General features: G+C 38.2%; 2 protein-coding genes across 3 annotated transcripts in view; one reads left to right on the plus strand and one right to left on the minus strand.

The window, feature by feature from the left end:
* SGK3 (serum/glucocorticoid regulated kinase family member 3) overlaps positions 1-24,169 on the minus strand; it is a 392,044-nt gene that overhangs the window by 116,039 nt on the left and 251,836 nt on the right. The window lies entirely within an intron of this gene.
* On the plus strand, positions 1,187-23,707 carry PPP1R42 (protein phosphatase 1 regulatory subunit 42). Of its 2 annotated transcripts, XM_063450398.1 has the most exons (9): positions 1,187-1,268; positions 2,962-3,161; positions 5,674-5,840; positions 6,418-6,556; positions 7,985-8,101; positions 12,565-12,679; positions 12,953-13,081; positions 14,175-14,340; positions 23,489-23,707. In XM_063450398.1, exons 2-9 carry the CDS (start codon positions 3,030-3,032, stop codon positions 23,571-23,573), a joined length of 1,050 nt encoding a protein of 349 aa, XP_063306468.1. In that variant the 5' UTR covers positions 1,187-1,268; positions 2,962-3,029; the 3' UTR covers positions 23,574-23,707. The 2 variants fall into 2 exon arrangements, with proteins under 2 accessions (XP_063306468.1, XP_063306469.1); XM_063450399.1 differs by lacking the exon at positions 2,962-3,161.

Here is a 24,169-nt window from a genome sequence, read left to right on the forward strand (position 1 = left end):
CTGGCGTGCAGTATCTGGCATACACTCGCACATACACTACGCCATATACAGTCACACACATACAGACACGTGTACACAGTCACACAGAATTACAGTCACACAGTCACACACACAACACACAGTCACATGCAAATCAAACACCTGGCAATGATCACTCACAGTTACAGGCGCATACAATCACCTACAAACCCATACACATAGTCACAGGCATGCATTCACACACCATACAAATTCACAGGCGCACAGTTACAGGCACACGCAGTCACGCACACTGTTACACTGCCCTCTCACTCGCTTCGTACACTACTGCTGCTGTGCACTCTCAGGCTTGCGATGGTGAAGAATCAGAGCTTTGCCCTGGTAACCCGCAGCAACGCACTGACCTACCACGGGGAGCGAAACACACGGAATGCACCTGCTGAAAGTGCAGACCACAAACTCCATCATAGGCCTCCCTATCAGCTCACCAGGCCAGTACGCTGGTTTAAAAGACAACCGGTGTCTGACGCTAGTGGGCGCCAATAAGTCTTGCACACAGCGGAGCTGCACTTCCCTGCCCTTCGTTCCTAGCCAGCAAATTGCGTCCAAACACGAGTAGAATGGATATTACTAATGCAGGAGTAGGAACTTCTCATTGATATCTGAGATAAACAGCCTGCGTGTGCCCAGGTCTAAAACCATTCACAAACAGCCAGACTCGTAACAGCGAGAAGGCATCAGGGGACTTCAGGCACCATAACCACTACAGCACGCTTTAGTGGTTATAGTGCTTAGAACGACCCTTTAACCCCTTAAGGACACATGACATGTGTGACATGTCATGATTCCCTTTTATTCCAGAAGTTTGGTCCTTAAGGGGTTAAGTCTTAAAATATTTAGTGTTTAATTTGGCTTTTTGACTAATGAATAATGAAAACGTGTCTAATTACTCTAGCTTGCTCCTGACTTGGCTGGCTGAGCCTCATAGGAAGTCAGTCCATTTTTAGCAGGCAACCCAAAACCAGTAGTGGAGCCCCCCCAGAGGTTGCTGGCTATATAGTAATAAATGAGATGAATCCCGTAACCAGGGCGCCATTATACAAAGTGAAACATTATTCCCCCCAGTGTGAGCGCAGCGGGAGTCCTGATCACGTGATGCCGGGGCCGAGCTGCGCAGGCGCACAGCGTTTGGTCTCCATGGCAACCAGTGGTCACTGCATGGGGGATGTCAACAGAAGCTCGTGCAGCACCGGCGCGAGACTCGGTTTGAATGGAATAACCGTCCGCAGGTCAGTCAGTCAGTCAGGGGAGGGGTAGGGGAGGAGGAAGCTCTGACCGGCTGTACCCAGGGTGAGGGTTCCTGTCACAAGCTCTGCACCCAGGGTACCCAGCAATGTCGGTCACTTCTGGGGGACCATTAACCCTTTAACTTCCAGAAAGTGAGCTTAATGGGATATTATGGGATATTATAGCCCACCCTGCCCTGCCTGGCTTTATTCGTGTCCCAGTTGCGGGCTCTGTCAATTGGACAGATTAAAGTGACATGGAAAGAGGTCTAGTCACTTTAGTCTCACTAAACTCTTTAATTGTAGGGAATTAAAGGGACACTCCAGGCACCCAGACTGTAGCTCATTGAAGTGGCCTGGGTGCAATGTCCCATGTCCATTAACCCTGCAGCAGTGGTAATTCTGCTATAATTATCTCGTAGGGTTAACTCCTCCTCCTGTTACCAGCGACTAGAGAGACTTCCGGGTGCTTAAATGGCTTTCGGTTGTCAAAATGACGCTGGACGTTCTCTATCGCTATTGATAAGGACTTCCAGTGTCACCGGAATCCCCATAGGAAAGCATTGATTAATGCTTTCCGGTGGGGAAATCCTAATGCGAGTGCGGCCATTGCCACACATGCGCATTAGGTTTCCCCCGCTGGCTGATGTTGGCGGGGGAGGAGCGTGGGCGGAGCCTGACCCAGCGCCGAGGGACATCAGCGCTGGATTCAGTTAAGTGACTGAAGGGGTTTTAACTTTAAATAGACAAGCTGTTACTGTAGTTAAGATAGAGATTATTTCCTACTCAGCTCTTTATTCCCCAATTTTGCCATTCAGATTTCTATTTGGTATAATTTGGACTTTAGTGAAAGCTCCTCTCTACTTGTAGGGTTATTCACTAAGGTCTGCCCTGAACCAAAGTGCCCGAATCATTTGGCTGCAGGCGGAGCCATTCAGACTGCAACATCTGGACATTGGGGATGGAATTCATTAACATCCAGATTTTGTAATTCAGACGCTGAACGGGCCCGAAACTGGTTCTGATTTCAGCCTTGCGAAACTGCACCTGATGGCTGAAATCTTGGCCGACTGCGGCAAGTTCAGGTTCGGAGATTTAAAAAAAGTTAAAAACCCTCATCAGAGTGAGGGTTAATTATGTGGTAGCTAGCCAACACTTGCTTAAAATAGCAAAATGTTTTAATTAAATTAAAATCCTATAGGGTAAGATGGCACCTGGGACCTCCTTGTACCATAACAACTTTATTGCAACGTGTCCATTTAACCAAATGATAGCAAATTAAAGACTGCATGTGAGGCTAAAAGAGCTGTTCTGGAAACATTATCCAACTTGGCTATATTTACAGCCTGGCTATCTTAGCCCACAGTTTTCCATTTGGATTCCAGTTCTGTGACATCCTGGTGAAATGGCAACTCGTTTGTAACTGATTCCATAAAAGAAAAGAAAAAGGCTGGGGCAAGGATCACTGCACGTTTTTATGCCTAATTATGTTTTGTGCTGTCATTTCTTTCCTTTATGATCCTATGAAGGATACCAGTATTTTATTCCTTAAAAATAATTATCAATAGTTTCTTCATGTTAATGCATGAGCACAGATATATTTCACAACATCAAGAGTGAATATGTTATGCATTTATAAGGAAAGCTCAGTGTGACCAATCTTTATATCCTTTTTTTATATTTCACAAATTACCAGCACAAAGATGACCAGGAAATCTATAATTCTAATATAATTCATCATTACTGTGGTTCGGTGCCTCAATTATGGTACGTCTAACACTGGATCTAATTGCGAAAAGCAGCCATCACGTAAAAAATCGCAAGGATGAAACAAATTCTCAATACTTAAAGAAAATAACTCACCTGAATTTTTCCAATAAAAACATTGACTACATTGTAAGTATCATTGATGTGTGTGTTAATCTGAACTATTAATTTACGTTGTTTCTTCTTTTGTCCTGCTGCACTATCAGTATATAAATACAAAATGAAAATTAAATTTATCACACATGACAGTTCATAAAAATGTTTTAATTGTATGTGTTTTTTTAAAAGTATGAATTTGTTAATTTTTTAATACAGCAAGCATAGGAACTCTCTGAGGTACATATTGGTGTATCTTTGGAATCTAAAACTGCAAGAATTATTTTATAACAATAAATAAATAATTGACACTATTTTGTCTTGCTATTTCTTTAACCACATTCTGGGCACCTTTTCTTTTTCAGTGTCCTCTTTTTTTTTTTCTGTCAGCGTACATCGTTGATTTTTTACTACATTGCATTGTTGAACACTTGAGACATTTAGAGGTCTCATGATATATTTAGTTTAGTGGTTTCCTTGCTTTCACAGGTTTTTTTTTTTCTTTCTCCCATGACATTTTAACTGTCATGTTTCTAACAAAATAAGAATAAAATGCTATAGCTTCTAATTGACATGTTCACCTTGGCTTGCCCACTTCTGTCATTAGAGGTGTTGCTGTTAAATCTGCAGATGTACAAATTACTGGGACATGGGACCTAGAAGAGATAATATTTTATATTTGAACACTGACGAGTGACGACATGTTCAAGGCATCTAGAAAGGCACTCTAACCAGCATTGCCAATACAGTGATCGTAGTGGATATGGTGCAGTTCCTTTAATTGCACTCAAACTGTTTTGATTGAGGCTGAACGTGTGACGAAACCTCAGCCACCAAGATAATGTGGAACGTTCAAATTCTCGTTATCTGTCCAAATTTGGATGGCAACGAAAAGTTTCTAGCAAGTTAATTTGCCTTCAGTGATCATACCCTATTGTTACTGTCCATTTTTTTTAATGGATAATTTGGAAGTGAAATTTGTGTATTATTTGAACAGCAGAAGTGGAGGTGGACTTGCTAGAGGAGTTTCGTTCAATAGATTATTGTGGTTATCGTGCTTATAGTTTCCCTTTAAACAGATGTAATTATTTTTCTTTTGATAGTTATACATATGCCTTCTGAAAGATCATCTCCCATCTAATTCCACTTAGTCATACCCTTTCCCGTATCCTCTTTCTCCCATAAATAAAAACAAATACCTACGTTACGTCACATTGTTTTAACCGATTCAAGGATCAGAAAATGTTTTTGCTATGTATTTGTCATTTTCCTTTCTTTGTTTTGCCTGCATTCATTTTATATATTTAAAGAAGCTATAGAAACATACTATAAAATGGATTGATTTGTTTGTCCTGGTTGGGGAGTACCTTGTATGCATGCTTTTACCTATATATTTAGCAGTACAGATCACATATGACAAAGAACTTCTTACTGTCTGTAAGCTATACATTTTTAGAAGTTTATCTTGGGCCTCTATGTTTAATAGTTGTCACAAAACCCTAAAATTACAGAAAAACACAAGAATGTTTCCCCCCAAAATCTGGTAACTATTTATTTTGGTGTTTTGTTACAAACACGCACTTTTTTGTGAAGTCATTACTTTTTTTTAAGGGTGCCTTTAAGGGTTTAAAGGCAGTGTTGACTATTACCCTCAAGCATCTCACTCACAATTTCTGAGTTAAAACCAGATTTTGGCTGCATGGTCATGGTATAAAATATTGATCAAGGGATATTAAAAACAAACAAACATTGGAGTAATAAAACAGGGATGAGAGAAGAATCCATACTTAATTCCAAACCTGCCTCTTTTGCGAATCAGACTTCAGTGGTTATTTGATATTGCACACCTAAATTATTATTTTAATGATAGAGGCTTGAGCTTTGTCTGTAGAAGGAGGTAGGTTGTCTTTTTGTTCCTGCTTTTTGACTCTATTGTTTTCCACTCCCTTGTTGCTATTATGAGTGACTGGAAGGCTGGGAGGTAAATTTACTCCCATGTATCAGTCCAATTTTCAAATGAAAAGGCAATGTTGCTAATATGACCTTATCATCTTAAGAAAAAAAGTGTTTTGTTTTTTACTGTGTTTTACCATGGTAGAATATTCAGGTTTTCAAAAAATTGACACTGAAACTCCTGTGCGTCTGATGGTACCAATAAGTGATTGGTCTGAATGATAATTTTTATTGGTCTTTCTTTATCCAGGGTTAACTAACATACTTCAGTCAATTTTTGTTGGCTTATTATTTAAACACTGAACTGTAATACATTGAAAAATAAACTGCAAAATGTAGACAAAAATAACTGATTTGAAATGTCTCCAACGCAGCTAAAATTTGGCTGTTTTAGTCTGTATTTTGGAATTCATTCTTCAGCTCACCATAGTTAACTGTTTAGTAAATAATCCCTTCTGTACTTATTGTTTCATTGTATATTTTCTAAAATTAGTAAATAGAGTATAAACTGGCTTAGAAAGAAAAAAACTAATCATCAATACTTGAACAGTTAATGTTCCCAATTGCTAAGTTTTCCCTATTTTTTCCGTAGGATGACTTGTCTGCATGCAGAAATCTTACGGTTTTATATCTTTATGATAATCAGATTGATCATATAAGAAATTTGGGTTTTGCATCAAATATGACACATTTGTACCTGCAGAATAACTGTATTTCCTGCATAGAAAACCTCAGTGGATTGAAAAGACTTGAGAAATTGTAAGTACAGTTGTGAATTAGTGTATTCTTTTTTGTAATTTGTATTTATGCAATAGAACTCTGTCATGACAGATATGATCGTGTCCCTTTTGTAGCATGGCTAATTTAATCATACTTTATGCTAATAAAGCAACTACGGTAACTACTTTGTTTGCCCATTGGAGCAGTTCCTTGTCTTGCTTTGTCCTCACTTCTGTAAATGTCTCAGATGTCTACAGATAATGGTTCTCAGTGAATATTCATATAGTCAGTCACTGCATGCATTTTCTGGGCATATTATTTATGGACAGACACTGCTCACAGCAGTTTCCACTGGACATCTTGTAGGAGATGTATACATCATCAATTTTGTTTTTTATTGTTGCATCATTTTTTTTTTCCAAGTAACACTCTGTAAGTAGTAAGCCTCTATGAACTAAGAGCAGTGAAAGTTTGAAGAACTTGTGTCTCGGTTTTACTGCTGTGTATGATAATAGAGGCTTCTATTATCATTGGCTTCTCCATTTGTGAACATTTTATTTCCTTGATACTATAATGGTTCTTGAGATTAACACAGTTACATTTTACATTTTGAAAGATATCTCGGTGGCAATTACCTCACAGTTATTGAGGGGTTAGAAGACGTTAAAGAACTGAAAGAACTGCATGTTGAAAATCAGCACCTTCCGCCTGGAGAAAAGCTCCTCTTTGATCCAAGAACTCTTCATTCATTAAGTGTAAGGAATCAAAAATGTCACACATTTCCCATGATACACTGCAAGTAGGTGGCATGAGTATTGCAGATTACTAATTTAATAGTTTGTTCAGTAATATGGATGATTATCGTTTAAACCCTATCCTTGATAAACTATTGTTTCACATCTGACCGCTACTGCTTAACTGTTCTCTGACTGTGGCAGATCATATTGATTAGACTACAATCACATCATGCTGGCTGTCCAGCGGTTATTCTTTATTTTTATCAAATGTAAGTACATTAAAGGACAAAAGTTATACTGCAATATTCTGATCTTCAGAATGTTTCTGTATTTAACCCCTTAAGGACACATGACATGTCATGATTCCCTTTTATTCCAGAAGTTTGGTCCTTAAGGGTTTAACCCCTTAAGAACACGTGACATGTCATGATTCCCTTTTATTCCAGAAGTTTGGTCCTTAAGGGTTTAACCCCTTAAGAACACGTGACATGTCATGATTCCCTTTTTATTCCAGAAGTTTGGTCCTTAAGGGTTTAAAGAAAGGCACACTTAGGAGAGATCTAGACTACACACTTTTAGTGCAAATTTCATATTGTAAACATAATAAAAATGCCTTTTACTGTGCAGTTTCTATGACCTTCACCCTCCTGCAATTTCCCAGTCTTCAATACCTACAGTGTAGAAATTGTATGAGTACATTCTTATGAGATTATTTAGGGACTGTATGCTCATAAAGGTGATTCCCTCGAGCTGAGGCATATTACTCTCTGCTCCCAGCTGGATTACCGACTTATTCATTTATACGTAGAGTAGGCAAGTTAATTAACAGAACTTTGGGGCTAGAATTTTTGCTAAATGGATGGGAATGTGAGGCGATGTATGTTATCCAAATGGTGTTAGCATGTACTGTCTATGGAAGGAGTATGATACCCTTCATAGACTTATTTCTCATCTACAAGTTAAAAAAACACTTTTTTCACTTAACCAATTCCAGTGCCGATGGCACTAAAGACAGTCTTAACCCTTTTACATTGCAGGATTAAGAAAACAGGGACTGTACACTCAGACCACTTCAATGAGATGAAGTAATCTGGGTGCCTATAGTGTCCCTGTAAGGTTCATGTTTAGACACTGTGGAAGGGAGGAAAATAAATACTTGGAGTAGGATCCTTCCTATATATATTTCCCCAACATGTACATTATAGGAATTCATCATGTGAATTTGAACAATACCAGGCCCACATCACGACAGAATGTACAGCAATGTTAGCCAGTAATTAGATGCACCAGTTGCAGAACTAAAATTATTATTTGCTTCTCTAAATTAACTTGGAAGTTTTATTATTGCATGAACTGGGGTTCTATCTTTATGACACCCCTGTTTAAAAAATTGTCCTAGATGATTGTGCATCATTGTTTTACTTTTTATATTTCTGTTTTCTACAGAAATCTCTTTGTGTTTTGAATGTCAGTAACAACAATCTTGATGATCTGAAAGAGCTAGAAATCCTTGAAAATATAATCCAGTTTACAGCTACAGACAATCAAATTCAAGAAATTAAGGTAATTTCTGCAATTTCACAAACAGTCGATAACCTATTTCTCCATATTTATAATGTGTTCTAATCAATGTCTTCATAGATGTATTTTGCATTGCTTTTATGTTATTAATTAGATATGACGAATAGGGTTTTCAGGACAAAGTATTTATCCTGGTTGGTACTTTATTTGTTCTTGGGAGTTTCAAAACACTGCATAGTAAAGTAGTAAATGATTGTTCGGCAACTCCATTCAACCTTTGACAACGACCGTGTTAGGATAGAAACATTGACATGTCAGACTTGGCTGAATAAAAAACACTGAAATGGATTGGAGGAACTCATTTCTTTTTCTGGAGACAGAACCATGTTTCCAACTCCAAATGAAGTGAGTGCCTTTCCTTTGTTCTTATGTCATATATCACTGGGAATGCAGAAACAGAACTCCACTAGGAAGCCTCAAACTTGTTTATTAAGTCAGACATCTGTGAGTGAGTAAAAAAAAAAAAAAAAAAAAAAAACTCTCCTAATAACCAGCAGGGTCCTACCAATCATGCCCTCTTCTATGTGATACTGCATCCTAATGCAGATGGTTTTTGGGTTCAGGTACTTAGCAGGAATTCCAGTAGCCCATTCTGCTTTAACCAATTCATGTGCTAGCCAGAATGTAAGAGGTAAGAATATATTACCGGTATATATTATTTTAATTGTTATACCCCTCACCACCTATTTGCAAGATTTAGTTATACTTATTTTCATGCATACCCATTTATGTCTTACAGGACCTAGCTGGACATACTTAAATACATACCCATTTATAGCATGTTTTATATTGCGCCTGAGAGCAATTACGATGAGCATTGAATTGGGACACAGAGCAAAATTCAGTGTCTTGTCACAGTTATTCTTCATTAACAGGCAAATAAATACGTTGTAAATAAAAGTTTAAACAGTCAGTACTTAATATTGATTCATAGTTTAAGGATAATTATGAATCTGAAATGAAGACAGCTTTATCTTCATCATGACTTTAATGTATTCAACCTCTGCCCACTATTGATTATTGGAAAAACATACTCAAAAAGACAGATTCGTGTTTTCCCTCCCTAAGGCAGGCACCAGTGTTCAAAATATAGATTTTTTTTCCCACAGAGATTATGACAAGCAGTCAAACGGATGACAAATTGCTGTCTGAAGTCACAACTAAAGATCTGAACTAAATATTTCCAATAAAAAAATGATACCTCACTGTTTAAATACAAGTTCATAAATGGCCAATGTTAATCAAGGAGAAGGCTATTGCCAGTGTTACATCCCTTGTGTATGGCTTTTGATTTACTCTTCAGAATTGCTAGAGAACTTCTAAGTGATGATCTGACATGATCATTTATCAAGCAGAGTATGCTTTAAAATGAAGAGACTTGGTCCCTCTAGTAATCGTTATTAAAAGGCTGAAAAGTGAGAGCACTTTATTAGAGACAGGAAGGCAGTAAAGAACTACAGCGTATCCAAAGAGGTAATCATATTTCAGCATAGGATCAGAGCATTCTAACATAAACATACACTGGGACTGGACTGTTATGGGTCATTTATCAACTGAGTAGCAGTTAGCAAAAAAATGCTTGAGTGCAGTAATATATTTATCAAAGGCGAGTGCTACAAATTGTGCGTTTCTTTGTAATGTATCATTTTCTCATTTCTCTGATGATAATTATAAATCTAAAAATCCACAAAAATAAACACTACTACCTCAAATATCTTGTATGCATACTAGAATACCAAGATCATGTAACTGTAATATAGGCTTTTGATTTATTTTTTTCATACCGGTTATACTTCTTTTTAATAATTATTGATTGCATTTTTATTTCCTTTTTTAGGTAGAACATTTCACACCCTTAAGACATAGTTAAATAAGGTGTAAAAGTATGGACTTAACTAGAAGTTCAGATCTTTAAACATGACTTTGAAATTTGAGTTTCAGGACTATCCCATTTGTAGCTAGATATGCATTCAGTCCCCTAATCTTCTAATACTGTGAATACCTGGTCTACAAAACAACATTTACCTTCTTTATTCCAGCATAGTTTAACTTCCCTTCCAGCACTTACCTTCATCCAGCAGGGAAATTACTTTTTCTAACACAGCTCCAACCAGTCCCTCTACTTGATGCAGAAGTAGTTGAAATACCAGTATGCCTAGTAGGACATGTTGCAGTTTATTTATTTCTGAGTCCACACTAATGTTTAAGGCCAATGTAATCTCTACAATCTTTTACCCATCATTAGTTCTGTAAAGGCTGAAAAAAATCAGCATAAAATGTGTTACTTTTCATAATTACATTTTGGTATCTTCGAACAGCAGTGTATATACAACATCTTTTACTGGTTATCAGTCGATGTACTACATATTTGTCCCAGGTTTCAAATAAATGATATACTATTTTCGTATGCACTTGTTCATAACTGTATGTGGCATTTACTTGTATTACATTAAGACCTTGGCAGATTTGACTGTATCTCCTAATACCAGTTTTGTTATTTTACCACTTAACGATCATGTTGATTAAATAATAAATGTAATCATACAGAGTTATTTGCTTAACTGTGAATTATCTAAAATTGACCATCGGTACTGCAAAGCTTAAGCAAAAATATTTGAAGCTTTGATTGGGCCATTTAATTAATGTGATATTTGTTTTGAGTTGCACGCTCAGCCTTCTTTTCTGATAACGTATTTTTTATATTTTATTGGTACAGGTAGCTTTAGCCATAAACATCTAAATGCCTGAATAATATTTATTTAATCTCTGAAGATATCACTGCATGGCATAATTTCCAGTAGATATAAAGGCCTGATGTAGTTATTTTTTGGCATTTACTAGAGTGCTTTAGAGCACTGCGTTCATGGTAGTCAAACCAATCTCTGTATATTAAGCTTTCATTATATGTTTCATTATATATATCATTGAAATTGGTTCATCAATAAAAAAAAGTTATTGACTCCTCAAACCCTACTCTGAATTTTAAATAAATAGATTACTGTGTTTTGCATATTTCAAAAAAAATAAATATACAAAAAAATAGATATGAAAGTGGCGCTAACTGTAAACCAGTATATATGGTGCTGCTATAGTCACCAAGTGTTGAGTCACTCTATACAACACATACAATGTAATCATAAAATCATAAAATTGATTAGAGCACACAACCACTCCAATAACAATAAAATATAAAAATAAAATATTGCTACACTTATGCTAAAAATAGCACTCCAACAAAGTTAAGCATAAAACCAGACCGTGGTGCAATACATAGCAATATTCATACAATATCATGATGATTAATAAGTCCCACTCACATGGTCAAAAACATGTAGTGTCCACTTCCCAGTGAATCAGCTCACCCAGCACTACGCCGTTATCATACAGCACAGTATAAATTATTATTTCCTTATTTATTGTATAAATATTGCACCATGATCTGTTTTTATGCTTAACCCCTTAAGGACCAAACTTCTGGAATAAAAGGGAATCATGACATGTCACACATGTCATGTGTCCTTAAGGGGTTAAAGGGATCCTGTAGTGCCAGGAAAACAAACCCGTTTTCCTGGCACTATAAGGTTATTAGGTCCCCTCTCCCTCGCGACCCCCTCCCGCAGGGCTGAAGGGGTTAAAACCCCTTCAGCCACTTACCTTTATCCGGCGCCGATGTGCCTCAGTGCTGGGTCAGGCTCCGCCCACGCTCCTCCCCGCCGACATCAGACGGCAGGGTAGACCTAATGCGCAAGTGCGGCAATGGCCGTGCGCGCACGCTCATTAGACTTTCCCAAAGGAAAGTATTATTCAATGCTTTCCTGTAGGGAAAATCTGACATTGGAGGTCCATAAGGACATTCAGCGTCAGATAAACGACCAAAGGTCGGTTTGGATTCTGGAAGCCCTCTAGTGGCTGTCTGGTAGCCACAGAGGGCAGACTTAGAGCTGCAATGTTTTACATTGCAGCACCAAGTGCAAAAGGGACACAGCACCCAGACCACTTCAATGAGTTGAAGTGGTCTGGGTGCCTACAGTGTCCCTTTAACTTTTTAGGAGTGCTATTTTTTACAGAAGTGTGGCAATATTTTACTTTTATACGATTATTAATAATTTTATTATTATTATTATTATTATTGGAGTGGTTGTGCATTCTCAACGATTTTTATGTTTTTAAAAAAAAATATATAATTGCAATATAAAATGAATTAATCTTGAACAGCACATACAGGCTTTTATATGAGACATATTAATATGCTAGATGTTTGTGGTGTGGCAACGATCCATACATTCACAGAACTGTTGGTATTTTGTGGTGGTTTAAATGGGTTTAACGTTTATTTTAGTTATGCTGGCACAGTGGATTTATTTAGAGATTTTTTTTATTTTTATAATAAGCATGTTTTTTTTATTTATATAAATCTACATTCGTTTTTGCTTTCGGTTTTTCAGGACCTGGAATTTTTGAGCAAATGGTCAAAGCTTTGGAAAATGGATCTTCTTAGAAATCCAGTTTGCCAGAAACCAAAATACAGAGATGAAGTTATCGTTCTTTCACAGAATTTGGGTAAATTTACTTTTCAATTTATGGTTAATGCAAAACGTTTACTGCAATTCAGTGGGAAATCAGTTGAGTGGAGTGAAAAAAAATATATTCTGAAAAAGTAAAAATGGGGTTTATGAAACTGTAACTGTTTAAAAATACAACTTGAGGTAGACAATCTTTAACCCAGTGTTATCCAAAATAGGTTTTAAAATATTCCCACGCGTGGGCAGTTTTAATAAGAAATTTACCTCTGTTACAACTTGCTATCAGTATATTTGAATTATTTTTCAACAGAAATACTTGATGGTAAAGAAATATCAGAGATGGGGAGATATTTCTTAACGAAATGGAAAGCATCACGAGATGCCAGGAGTAAAAGCCGCGAGGAAATCATGGCAAAACAACCAGTCTATCCACAATTATGTAAGTCACATAAGTAGTCATTCCAACTATACACAGAGCAATGTCAAATACTATCATTAGCAAAATAATTTTTATTAAGACAACATTTATTAGTCTGTTACATGCTACCAGGCAAAGAAGATGTAGTAAGTTAGTCAAATGGCATTTAAATATTCATTGGGATGTCTAAGATTGCATGGTGCGAATCATTTCACAATTTCAATTATTTATATAGTGCCAACATATACCGCATATTGCACAATAATCTAAAATTATTGTTTGTGAAATGCAGGATGACTGTCTGTACAAGAAAGGCACTATGGGCAAAGAAAAATAAATCCAAGTTCATTAACTGAGTGCTGTAGGTCTCTAAACTGTCATTTAGAAATTGGAATACATACTTAGTGTTTGAACTTTAAAGGAACACCACAGGGTCAGGAACACTAACATGTATCTACCATCTACAATAAGCTGTAGTTGTTCTGGTGACTATAGGGTCCCTTTAAGTGACAGCAAAAGGAAATCCTACACATATAAAACCAGTAGAATTAATACGTTATATGTGGATGTCTTTTTTCATTACAAATTAAGTGTTTTTTTTGTTGTTTTGGTCTTTTTTGTGTACATTATAGTCAAAAGTGGAAAAAATATAATAAAATCTATTCTTTACTGTTATATAGTAATACAATAATCAAAGCACACATTTATGGTATTCTATTGGTCCTTAAGGCATTACAATGTCACCTCACACCACAAACATTTATTCAGTACTTTACTACAATGTCCAGAATCAACCATCAATCAAGCATGTTTACATTTTGCATTAGAACATTCCTAGTGTGTGGCTTTGGGGTTGTTTTTTTTTTTTTTTTTTTTTTTTTTATTGAGTAGAGGATAGACGTACAAGACAATTTTTACATGGGTATTGGTTTAAGCACACATATTGATAAGACATTCTGATCAATTTCTCTGTGCAAAAATTAAAGAAAATATGAACAGATTTGTAGTCGATCATCATTTTAGCTTTATAAATAAAATTGCAAATGGACAATTAATTTGGCCTCATAACTATCCAGGGAAATAATCAATGTCTCTTATTATTGTTGGACCACAGATGGGTTTGAACATCCTTCCTCCCTTGTTCCTCATGGTGGATATCAGTTCTCAAAAACGTTGGATAAAGAAAAAATGAAGCATATGATGTCACAAAATGGTTATAAGCAAAGTCACCTTCAAAGACCAGAGGAAAAAAGAAACATTAGTATTAGTGATCACATCCGGTAAGTTCTTTCTTTTTTTCTCTCTCAAGTTAGTTACTCTTTTTTTTTGCATTATGTTATTTTGATAAAGCCCAAACAATGATTTTGTGTGGGATTTTTTTTAATTTTTTTTATTTTGCTTGTTGCAAATTTTTGAAGGAAAAAAAACAAATAGATCAAGTTAAGGCAATTTCATCAAGCATGCATGTAAGCCATGGGACAATGATCCACAGGAGGTCATCCACATAGGTAGTTCATAAACCCTTCAAAGGATATAGAATTTAGTTCACATTAGGTCTATACAATTTCCTGGTCACATTTCTGTCAAGCTTAAAGAATTAAAGTACATGTGAAGTACCTTTTCCTCGTCACACAACTAGACTTTCCAAAATATGTGTACATCTGCTTCAAACCTCCAATTGTGTTGTCTTTTCTGCTATCCCGACTCGATCGCAGTAAAGCCAGTGACAGATCAAATTGATATTTAGCAGAACACCTTTTCATAGATACACTTGGCTAAATGTAAATTAAAGGGTATTCTGTTTAATCTGTCACCAATGTAGGCACTGCACCATTCTTGCATTGCCTTTTTATCAGTCAGATTTTGTCGCCCACATTTCTAGTTTGAGTATTTTTTTTTTTTTTATATTCTTAATTTTTCGGTGCAATGTCAGAGGTACAAACATAGTATAGTGTGCCACAACAGCATATACATGTAACTTCACATGTTTCAATACGTTCCACTATTGGGGTTGAGTCATCTTATGCACCTTTTTTAAAAATAATCGTCTGTCTGGTTATATCGAGTTAACCGTCTCTACCAGTGGTGGTTTTTAGTCTATGGCGGGTCGCGCCTTGGTTTGGCGCCTGAGTGGTGGTGGTTCTCTGGTACAGGGTGTGCGCTGTTAAGCCACCCGTCTCTGTAGATGGTGTAGTGTGTGCTTACATTTGTCTGCTTGAGAGTGGTGGGTGGTGTGGAGCGTGGTTGTCTGTGTCTTGCCAGGCTTTAGTCAGAATTGACTGTTTAATATTGTTGGTTTGCCCCTGTGTGTTAGGCTGGTGGTGTTAGGTGTGATGCTCCTTTGTGTATCTTGCCCTCTATCCCCAGGGCAGTGGGGGGGGGGATGGTGTTGGTGTCATGGTGCTGGCCGTCCATCATATTACCTCTAGGTATCTATTCCGTCTATGTGAGGTACCAGCTAGATTAGGTCTGCTAAACATTTCTCGGCACGTTTAACAAGAAAAAGCATAGGTGTTAACGAAAGGGAGAAGAATAAATAAATTATATTGTTGTCCACATCTGTCGACAGGAAAAAAGAGCAAACCATACATGCAAAGCAATGTAGTTTAAGTATTCAAACTATCTTCAGAGATAGACACTTAGAGAGGGCAGTAACATGTTGAATGGCTGTACTATTCTTAGACATTGTGTGTTTCTAGATGTATAGTTATTAAAAAAAGTAATGGATTGCTAGATCTGCCCAAATTCCTTAACTTGCCAGGACACCTAGATTTTATTTTGTTCAGTTTATTTTGTTCAGATGGTACAGTAGCTGTGATGGTAGAGCCCGAGATTCTTGGAAAACATAAATCATAGCGACAACATGAATAAAATGAGAAAATGAGAGAATATCAATATATTCTAGCAGTAGGTTTTATAAAGATATATTGCTAGTCAATCACAATTTGCTACAAGTATAAACACATTGTGTGTGTTCGCGTTATGAATAGCTTGTTTGTTGTAACCGCTAAATTTAGGTTTATTGCTCTAACAGTATTTTTGCTGTATTAGCAACCAGAAGTCTTGTTTTCTCAAATAAAAAAAAAAAAGTACAAAGTTTTTGCAGTAGTGCCCCTAAATACATAGACCGGGACCATGTCACGCTCAACTGGTTAAATTCAATATCTGAATGGGATTTAGTCCAAAGTCCTGCTTTCCTGAAGAATATATGCAAATATTATATTTTCTTTTATGGTCCTGAGTGAAGGTGGAAGCAAATTTCAGCATAATTAGTTTTCTTTTGGCTGTTGTGAATATATCATCATATGACATGAAGTTGGAGTCTCTACTTTAGGCATATGGCAAGATTAAATGGTGTGTATATCCGCCCCTTCCTTTTTTTTTAGCTGTAATAAGGGCTTGTAGGACTTAGTAGCTCAATGATGACATCAGTGAAATCCTTCCACAGCTCCAAAAAGATGTTTATTTAGTCTGATGATAAATGAAAGCAATATTGTGTAAATGACAGGGAACTCTGGGAAAAAACTAACCGCAAGTTGGATAAGGCAGTCAAAAGGACCTTTTTTTCAGATTATTAGTGTTCACTTCTTAGTTTGCTTTTCTACAAAGAACAGACATAATTAATGAGCCATACATTTTGTGTCCTTACTGGGGCTTTGATGAAAGATATGGAATTTAGACATCCTGATGGCACTTTTATTCTCCATCTTGCCCTGGGAAATACAGAACTTGAGCAATGAATATGGTTAACCATTTTAATGCATAATGTATATGTATTTATGAAGCAATGGCCATACATCAAACTGTGTCCATATCTACTGTAATGGATGTGCTTATGTGCCTTAGCCCTTTGGTACCACATTTCCCATGATAATCAGCCAACCATGTACTGTAGTTCACAACACCTGGGGAACTAGTACTTAGCTCCCACTATCATGAGATATTAACCATTTTTGGAGTGGAATATGGGTTGTACTAAAGCCTTGTGGGCTGCACTGAGCATATGGCCTCTCAGTTGGAAAATCCTTCTTCAAGTATGTACAGTAAATACCGTATATACTCGAGTATAAGCCGACCCGAATATAAGCCGAGACCCCTAATTTTACCCAAAAAAACTGGGAAAACTTATTGACTCGAGTATAAGACTAGGGTGGGAAATGCAGCAGCTACTGGTAAATTTCTAAATAAAATTAGATCGTAAAAAAATGATATTAATTGAATATTTATTTACAGTGTGTTTATATAATGAATACAGTGTGTGTGTGTATGAGTGCAGTGTGTGTGTATGAGTGCAGTGTGTATATGAGTGCAGTGTGTGTGTATGAATACCGTGTGTGTATGAGTGCAGTGTGTGTGTGTGTGATGTAGAGCCTTGGTGGGGGGTGGGCATTTTTATTATTATTTTTTAATTATTTTAATATTATTTTTTTGTTTTATTAGTAATATTTTTATTATTATTATTATTATTTATTTTATTATTTTTGTAATATTATTTTATTATTATTTAGATTTTTTTTTGTCCCCCCTCCCTGCTTGATACATGGCAGGGAGGGGGGCTCTCACTCCCTGGTGGTCCAGTGGATGGGCACTGTGTAGGAGGGGGGCTGGCAGGAAGCTCTTACTTACCTCTCCTGCAGCTCCCTCCTCCTCCGCGCCGGTCCGATCTGCTTCCTCTGCAAGTCGCAGTGTAAGTCTCACAGGGACTGTGTAAGTTGCCATAATACAGACAGTGACTCGAGTATAAGTCGAGTTGGGATTTTTCAGCACAAAAAATGTGCCGAAAAACTCGACTTATACTCGTGTATATACGATAAATATTATACGAGTTATGAAATCCTAAATTATTGAACACAGGATTTATTGTTAGGGCTGGTCACACAAATTACCTGTATTTAGTAAGCCTCTCTCCTCTAGTGATATGCTGGTAGGGGACCTGGAGAGAGAATCATACTGCCACTGTTTCGGCAGCTCCTATGTCAGCATATCAGTAATAGGAGACAAACTAAATTAATTGTGGCAGCTGGAAATAGTAGCTGCTGCCCAGGAGTGTAACTCCCATCTATCTGGGGCAGGCCAGAATCTGAATGTCTCATTCTCCCTTGAGATTCGGGATGCATAACAATAATGCCACAGGGTGTTCTGGAAACACAGTTACCATGAAAATAAAGGTCATGTGACTTATGATTGTGACCAGAAAACCACATATTTCTGTCATTACCCTATTATTCAGTATAACTTGTTGGAGACCCATAGACCAATCCTAGTTATAAGCCAATGCTCTGCACCAAGTCCTTCCGCCAACATAAACCATGTTGTGGGTATTTGTAAGCTTTTTGCTAGCTGGAGTGGAATACATTGTGTGATATGCCTTGGCATTTAGTAATATGGGTCATAAATCATAAAATTGGCAATAGTTTTAGCAGCTCACTGTTATTTAAATGAATACAGTGAATGAAGTAGATAAAGTGCTCTATGGGAGGAAAAAAACGTACTAAATGTACTTAACAAGAAACACTGTCAGCATTTATTCAACCTTCCTTAACGAGTCCTTACTATGATTCCAAGCTGTGACCCAACATGACCATGGATTCCAGTATATGTAACAATATCTCTGCACACCACATGCAGCTTGTTTGCATACATACATGTAAAATATGTTTACATTAATCACAATACACCTTTCTGAAACATTTGGTTTCTTGGTATTCATTTTAAAAACTGTACATAAATATTTTTTCCACAAATCTCCATAAAGAGAAATACACAGTGGTAACATTTGGATTTAATACATGTATGCAAACTGACTTGGAGGCTTCCTGAAATTTGCTACCGTTTTAATATTTGAAAGAATTCTTTTTGCATACATTACAATTGCGGTATGCATCACTGTTCAAGGTTTGATTCTACTCTCCAATTACACAATAATTATTCATTCTGTAATATATTCGGGTCTGTTTTTAAAATATGCTTGTGGAAATCATTTTTTTTTTTAAATCGCTATATATAAATGCTTTAAAACAAAAACTGTTAACAATATTACAATGCAACCCAACTAGCCCACATCCAGCAGTGGCACGCCCCCCCCGGCACTAAGCGCTGGGTAGACCTGGAGCACGACATCTTGGGGTGGGACCAACCCTCTTCCTACATGTGGGTACCACGTATACACCGACCGCTGCCACCACCTACCTCGCCGGCAGTCACTCACACATTAACCCTCTGGTACAAACTCAACCCAAAATACGACCTATCATACTTCATTTCTCCTGTAACACCAATATATCGCAACAAACTTTTTCCCCCAGGCCTGACAGCGAAACACTTCTTAGCATTTGACCAACAGGATATCTCCAGATTACTACACCTGTACCGCCAGGGGGCAATTTTGCAGTACACCGACCTCCCCCACGCGGAAACCCTAACCACAAGAGATCACTTTCGGTATATACAACTCCGCGATTTTGCGCAACAATCAATGATCAAACAAGCAGGCACCTCACCACCGACGACATTCGAAAAACAGTGCTTTGACGCACCCCTACACCCAGGGCAAATCTCAGCCCTCTATAACACGCTGACGACCCACACCTCGCAGATCAACCTCACGTACATCACCGCCTGGGAACGCGACCTGGGACCGCCAGAAGAACCAAACGACTGGGCAGATATCTGGGAGGCAACCAACGCACTAACGGTCTGCGTCACACACAAAGAACAAGCATACAAGACCCTGCATCGGTGGTACCTGACGCCGTACAGACTCAACAAAATGGGCCAAAAACCTGACGACGGGTGCTTGAAACAATGCGGCGACACCGGCTCCTATCTCCACTGCTGGTGGACATGCCCAAAACTCAAACCACTTTGGGGAGAAGTTAGCAACCTCCTGGAAAAGGTACTAGAACAGCCAATCACCGCACAACCTTGGACCATGCTCCTCAGTAAACCACTTGACTCACTAACAAGGAACGAAAATAAACTAACAGCCCGAATCAATCTAGCGGCGCGACGAGCGATAGCAGAACTGTGGGCCGACCCCAAAATCCCCACGATCTCAACCATCATTCGCAAAATTAAAGAAACCAGAGACCTGGACGAACTAACAGCACAGATCAACGACACATACAAAGCGTTCCACCGTATATGGGACCCATGGGACATGAACCAGACAAGCCTATACGCAAACCCAACGAAATAAAGTAAAAGACCCGAAGATAGAAACCACACCGAACCACAACCTACGAAGTAAGCACTCCGGACGCAGAACATCATCGCCCAACCGATGGACACGACCCCTCAAGGAAGGCCCTCCGGGCGGACAAACCCCCCTCTCCCCTTAGCCTCCCTCCCTCCCACCCCTCCTCCCTCATCCTCCTCTCCCAACCTGGGGCTCTGCCGGCGCGGGAAAGGGGCAGTTCCCCCCCACCAAGCCACCCCATACAAGAGATAACGACAAGCGAACACCCACATTCCCCCCCCACCCCCCCGCCGCCCTGCATAAAGGATCGCGAGGACCATACCCCAGGCACGAACCCCACCCGAGATACTCAATCTACATCTACCACAACCAGGGGCACCTGGGAGACATAGGCCTCACAACCACAAAAAACGCTACTAACACGCCCGCCCCGCAGGGGCCAATAGACCACTGTACGCCTGCCCCGAAGGAGCAAGACCACGAGCTCCGAACACCCGAGCACACGGACACACGACAACATTGCATGGGCCAGACCCACCCACCAACACTAATGGGTGACAAGACGCAAATGAATAGGCAGGCGAACCGTTCATCCCCCCTCCTCCCCGATCCCGACCTCCAGCAAGGTCGCTAGCACTGCAAAACATAACTCAGACCCTACAGGCAGATAAAGCGACAGCGGTGCCGGGGGGGGGAGAGGGCGGGAACCGAAAACCAAGAGAGCGGGATGGCGGAGGGGCATTCGATAGGAAATCCCTAATCCCTCCTTCTTCATTCTGTACCCCCACCCCAAACCTTAGACCCAGAGTCGAAGCACTGGTTACATACAAAAGACATCTAGAAAACACAACATAGATGAAAACCAAAAATGAACAACACCGAACAAACTCCAAATGCATGAATGTCGTAACCAACAAATGCAATGTAAAAATGTGTAATATGTACCGAGACTCTCTACCCCTCTTTGCCTTCTGTACCCCACCCCCCATGACCACAAAAATTGTAAACACTGAAAAATAAAGAATTTATAAAAAAAAAAAAAAAAAACTGTTTGTATCAAAAAGTTGTTTATTACTCTTTATAAACAAATTACCCATGGATTAAAGGAAGACTCCAAGGAATTTATTCCAAGGATTTAGTAGATATAACTCCCCCTTCCTCCCAAAAACCAAACAAACAAAAAAAAACAGGCATTTAATGTTTTTTTGGAAGGTTATGAAATAAATAGCTTACATTCGCTGTATTATGAGGTTCTGCAGGTAAACATTCACCTTTCTCTCTTCCACAGACTTTAATGTTAGTGCTGGACATTGTCCAATCACAGGTTTCTCACTGAGAATCCCAGTTGGCAAATTGCGCATGTGCTCGACTGGCCAATCATACAGTTGCATTACAATGTCCACATGCATGATTGACATGCATGAGTTGTGTGTTAGTCTCCTCAATTCTCTGATCATGCCCAATTCCATTCACTTCCACTTTGAACGATAGTTCTCAAAGCAAGCAAGGCAAGAAACCCTCCATCTGTGTGATTGACAGCCAGGAAGGTTTGACACAAGTGGTGATTTCTCTTGAAATCAGCACTTTTACAATATAGGACTGCAGGGACATTAACTCTAAATCATTTCGGCAAGCTTCCGTACTTTCAGTGCCTGGAGTGTCCCTTTTACATGCATATCTTCTAATAGTTAACATATTATCACCAGGCGTGGGTTAACAGCCCCCTAACATCATCGGGGAGGCACCCTTTGAGCACATTTACATCTTCTATTCTGTGAGTGCAACGATTATTAGCGCACATATACAATTTATAACAGTATGACACTATTTTTTTTATTTTGTGTTCTCTTTTAGAATATACAGCTGTTTCCCATGTTTTGTTGTTTCTATCCATATTATCACCAACCTTATTAGTGTATATTGATACTGGCCACCACAGCACCAGTTTTATTACAGTCCAGTATCCAGAAAATAGTGGAGAACCAGGTCACAGGTTCTCATCAGTTTATTAAACTCCCATTCAATGCACACAAAGTGAGGAAAGAAGAAGAGTGATTTCTGTGTCCTGCTTATTTATTGATAATACTGGGCTCCTTTTATTAAAATGTACATACACATGTTATTTCATAGTGTATGCTGGCAGCCCAAGTTGCCAGTAGAACCGTTTGGGGAACAAAAGTTGGCAGCTCAAGGATGGATTTATAAATACCTGCATCTTTCCAACTCCGATTTAAAGTGGCAAAGTCACTGATATTTTCTTTCTATAAAATAATGTTTTAAAGAGAGATACAATTACAGTGCATATTTAATGACCGGTGAAATGTTTTAATAGAAATCTAAATAGATACGCAAAACATTGAGTCCATAGTTCTCACTGATAAACAGTTATTTCCTTTGCAACACCCATCATTGACTAAAGACGTGGAAATCTTCACTTATTTGCACACATTGTTGTTTGTTCCCTTTAGTGTCTGGGCATAGATTCACCCTACACGTTTGTATCAATGTGGTTGATTAGGTAGTTACTGTTTGTGAAATTCCTAAGACTTCCGAAGTCTTGTTTTTGTTGCTCATCACACAGCATGCATAATCTTGGAGAGTTCCAGGTTACAGACCTGTCTGCAGAACTCCAGATTACAGGTATATTTGCTTGCGTGTACAACCAAATTTGCAGAACTCGATGTAAATGGAATTGCTCTGCTTTGCAGAACTCCACAGCACAATCTGGTTTACAAAGCTTGATCGTTTGCAGAGCCTGAAGTGTAAGTGTAGCTTGTGTATGCTAAAGTATATTTGTTACTGTTAAACGTTTTTTAGAAAAAAAAATTGTACACTGCAGCATATTTGTTGTAAATAAAAAAAAGAATTTGAAAATATGAATTTTATAATGAAATGTCTAAAAACTAAGGAAAACACAAAACAGAAAGAAAACTGCTAGATTTTTTATTTTATTTTTTATAACCTTTACACCCAGATGAGAGGCCACATTTGAGAAAAGGGGGAAATAATACTGAATTTGTGCTTGCCAAGACCTGCCTATAGATGGTTATGCTTGAAAAATGAATGCCCTGCACAAACCAAAGTATCTTGACATGTATTGTAAGAAAGATTAATTTGAGGCCATCAATGTATTCTAATTTGTCAATGGCATTCAGCTTTTTTCTATTTATTGTTTCTGTTGCTGCTTTATAATTACATTTGTAAGGTTGCGGTTTGTTTTGTCATTGCAGACAATTAGCAGTAAAGTATCCTGAGAGCTCACTGCCTGGACAAGATGTACTTGAGCCCCACCTGCACGGACGCGTAGTGCCGTAAGAAAGAAGAGAAATTGGCTCTGCTATTTTTTGGGGAATGCATGCAATAAGCCCAAGCTACTGGACTTCACACACCAATTTTACATGCAAGCTTTCTTTGTTAATATAGTTTATGGAATAAACATATTGGAACAAGTTTAGATTTAAGTCCTTTAGTTTCTGGAACAGGATTAAGGCTTTACCACAGTCCTCGAGTGTTTAATGGTAATGTGTCATCTAATTGATATTTGGGACAGGTTTATAGAATATGGCACCTCCACCCTCTAGGAGCAAGAGCTTCATGGGAAATGTAGTCAACAATATATGAAATGGTTGCCTAACTCAACTGTAGAGCAAAGATCGTTCTATCCATTCTATCTAATGTAAAGATGAAAAGTAAAAAATAGAAAATAAAAAAAAGCTTTTAAATAATATTCCTTGTTTGTAATATTTATATAGCCTCGCATAGGGGTTTGTGCACTAAACACTAAATTGTAGTAAGTTGAAAACTCAATTGTTTTGTCTGGTATTGCACCAACAAACTCTACAGTTTATAGTTCCCTAAGGAATAGAACATAGCAATAGAGTCTTTACTACATGTATTTGGATTTATAATGG

The sequence above is a fragment of the Pelobates fuscus genome, chromosome 4, assembly GCF_036172605.1.
Source record: "Pelobates fuscus isolate aPelFus1 chromosome 4, aPelFus1.pri, whole genome shotgun sequence".
NCBI classification, from domain to species: Eukaryota; Metazoa; Chordata; class Amphibia; order Anura; family Pelobatidae; genus Pelobates; species Pelobates fuscus.

Bases quoted from the DNA above. Each gene is read 5' to 3' on its own strand.
- PPP1R42 (XM_063450398.1), top strand. From the start codon at position 3,030: ATGGTACGTCTAACACTGGATCTAATTGCGAAAAGCAGCCATCACGTA. The intron at 6,557-7,984 runs GTAAGGAATCAA...TGTTTTCTACAG, and splicing joins GAACTCTTCATTCATTAAGT to AAATCTCTTTGTGTTTTGAA. The intron at 13,082-14,174 runs GTAAGTCACATA...GTTGGACCACAG, and splicing joins ACCAGTCTATCCACAATTAT to ATGGGTTTGAACATCCTTCC.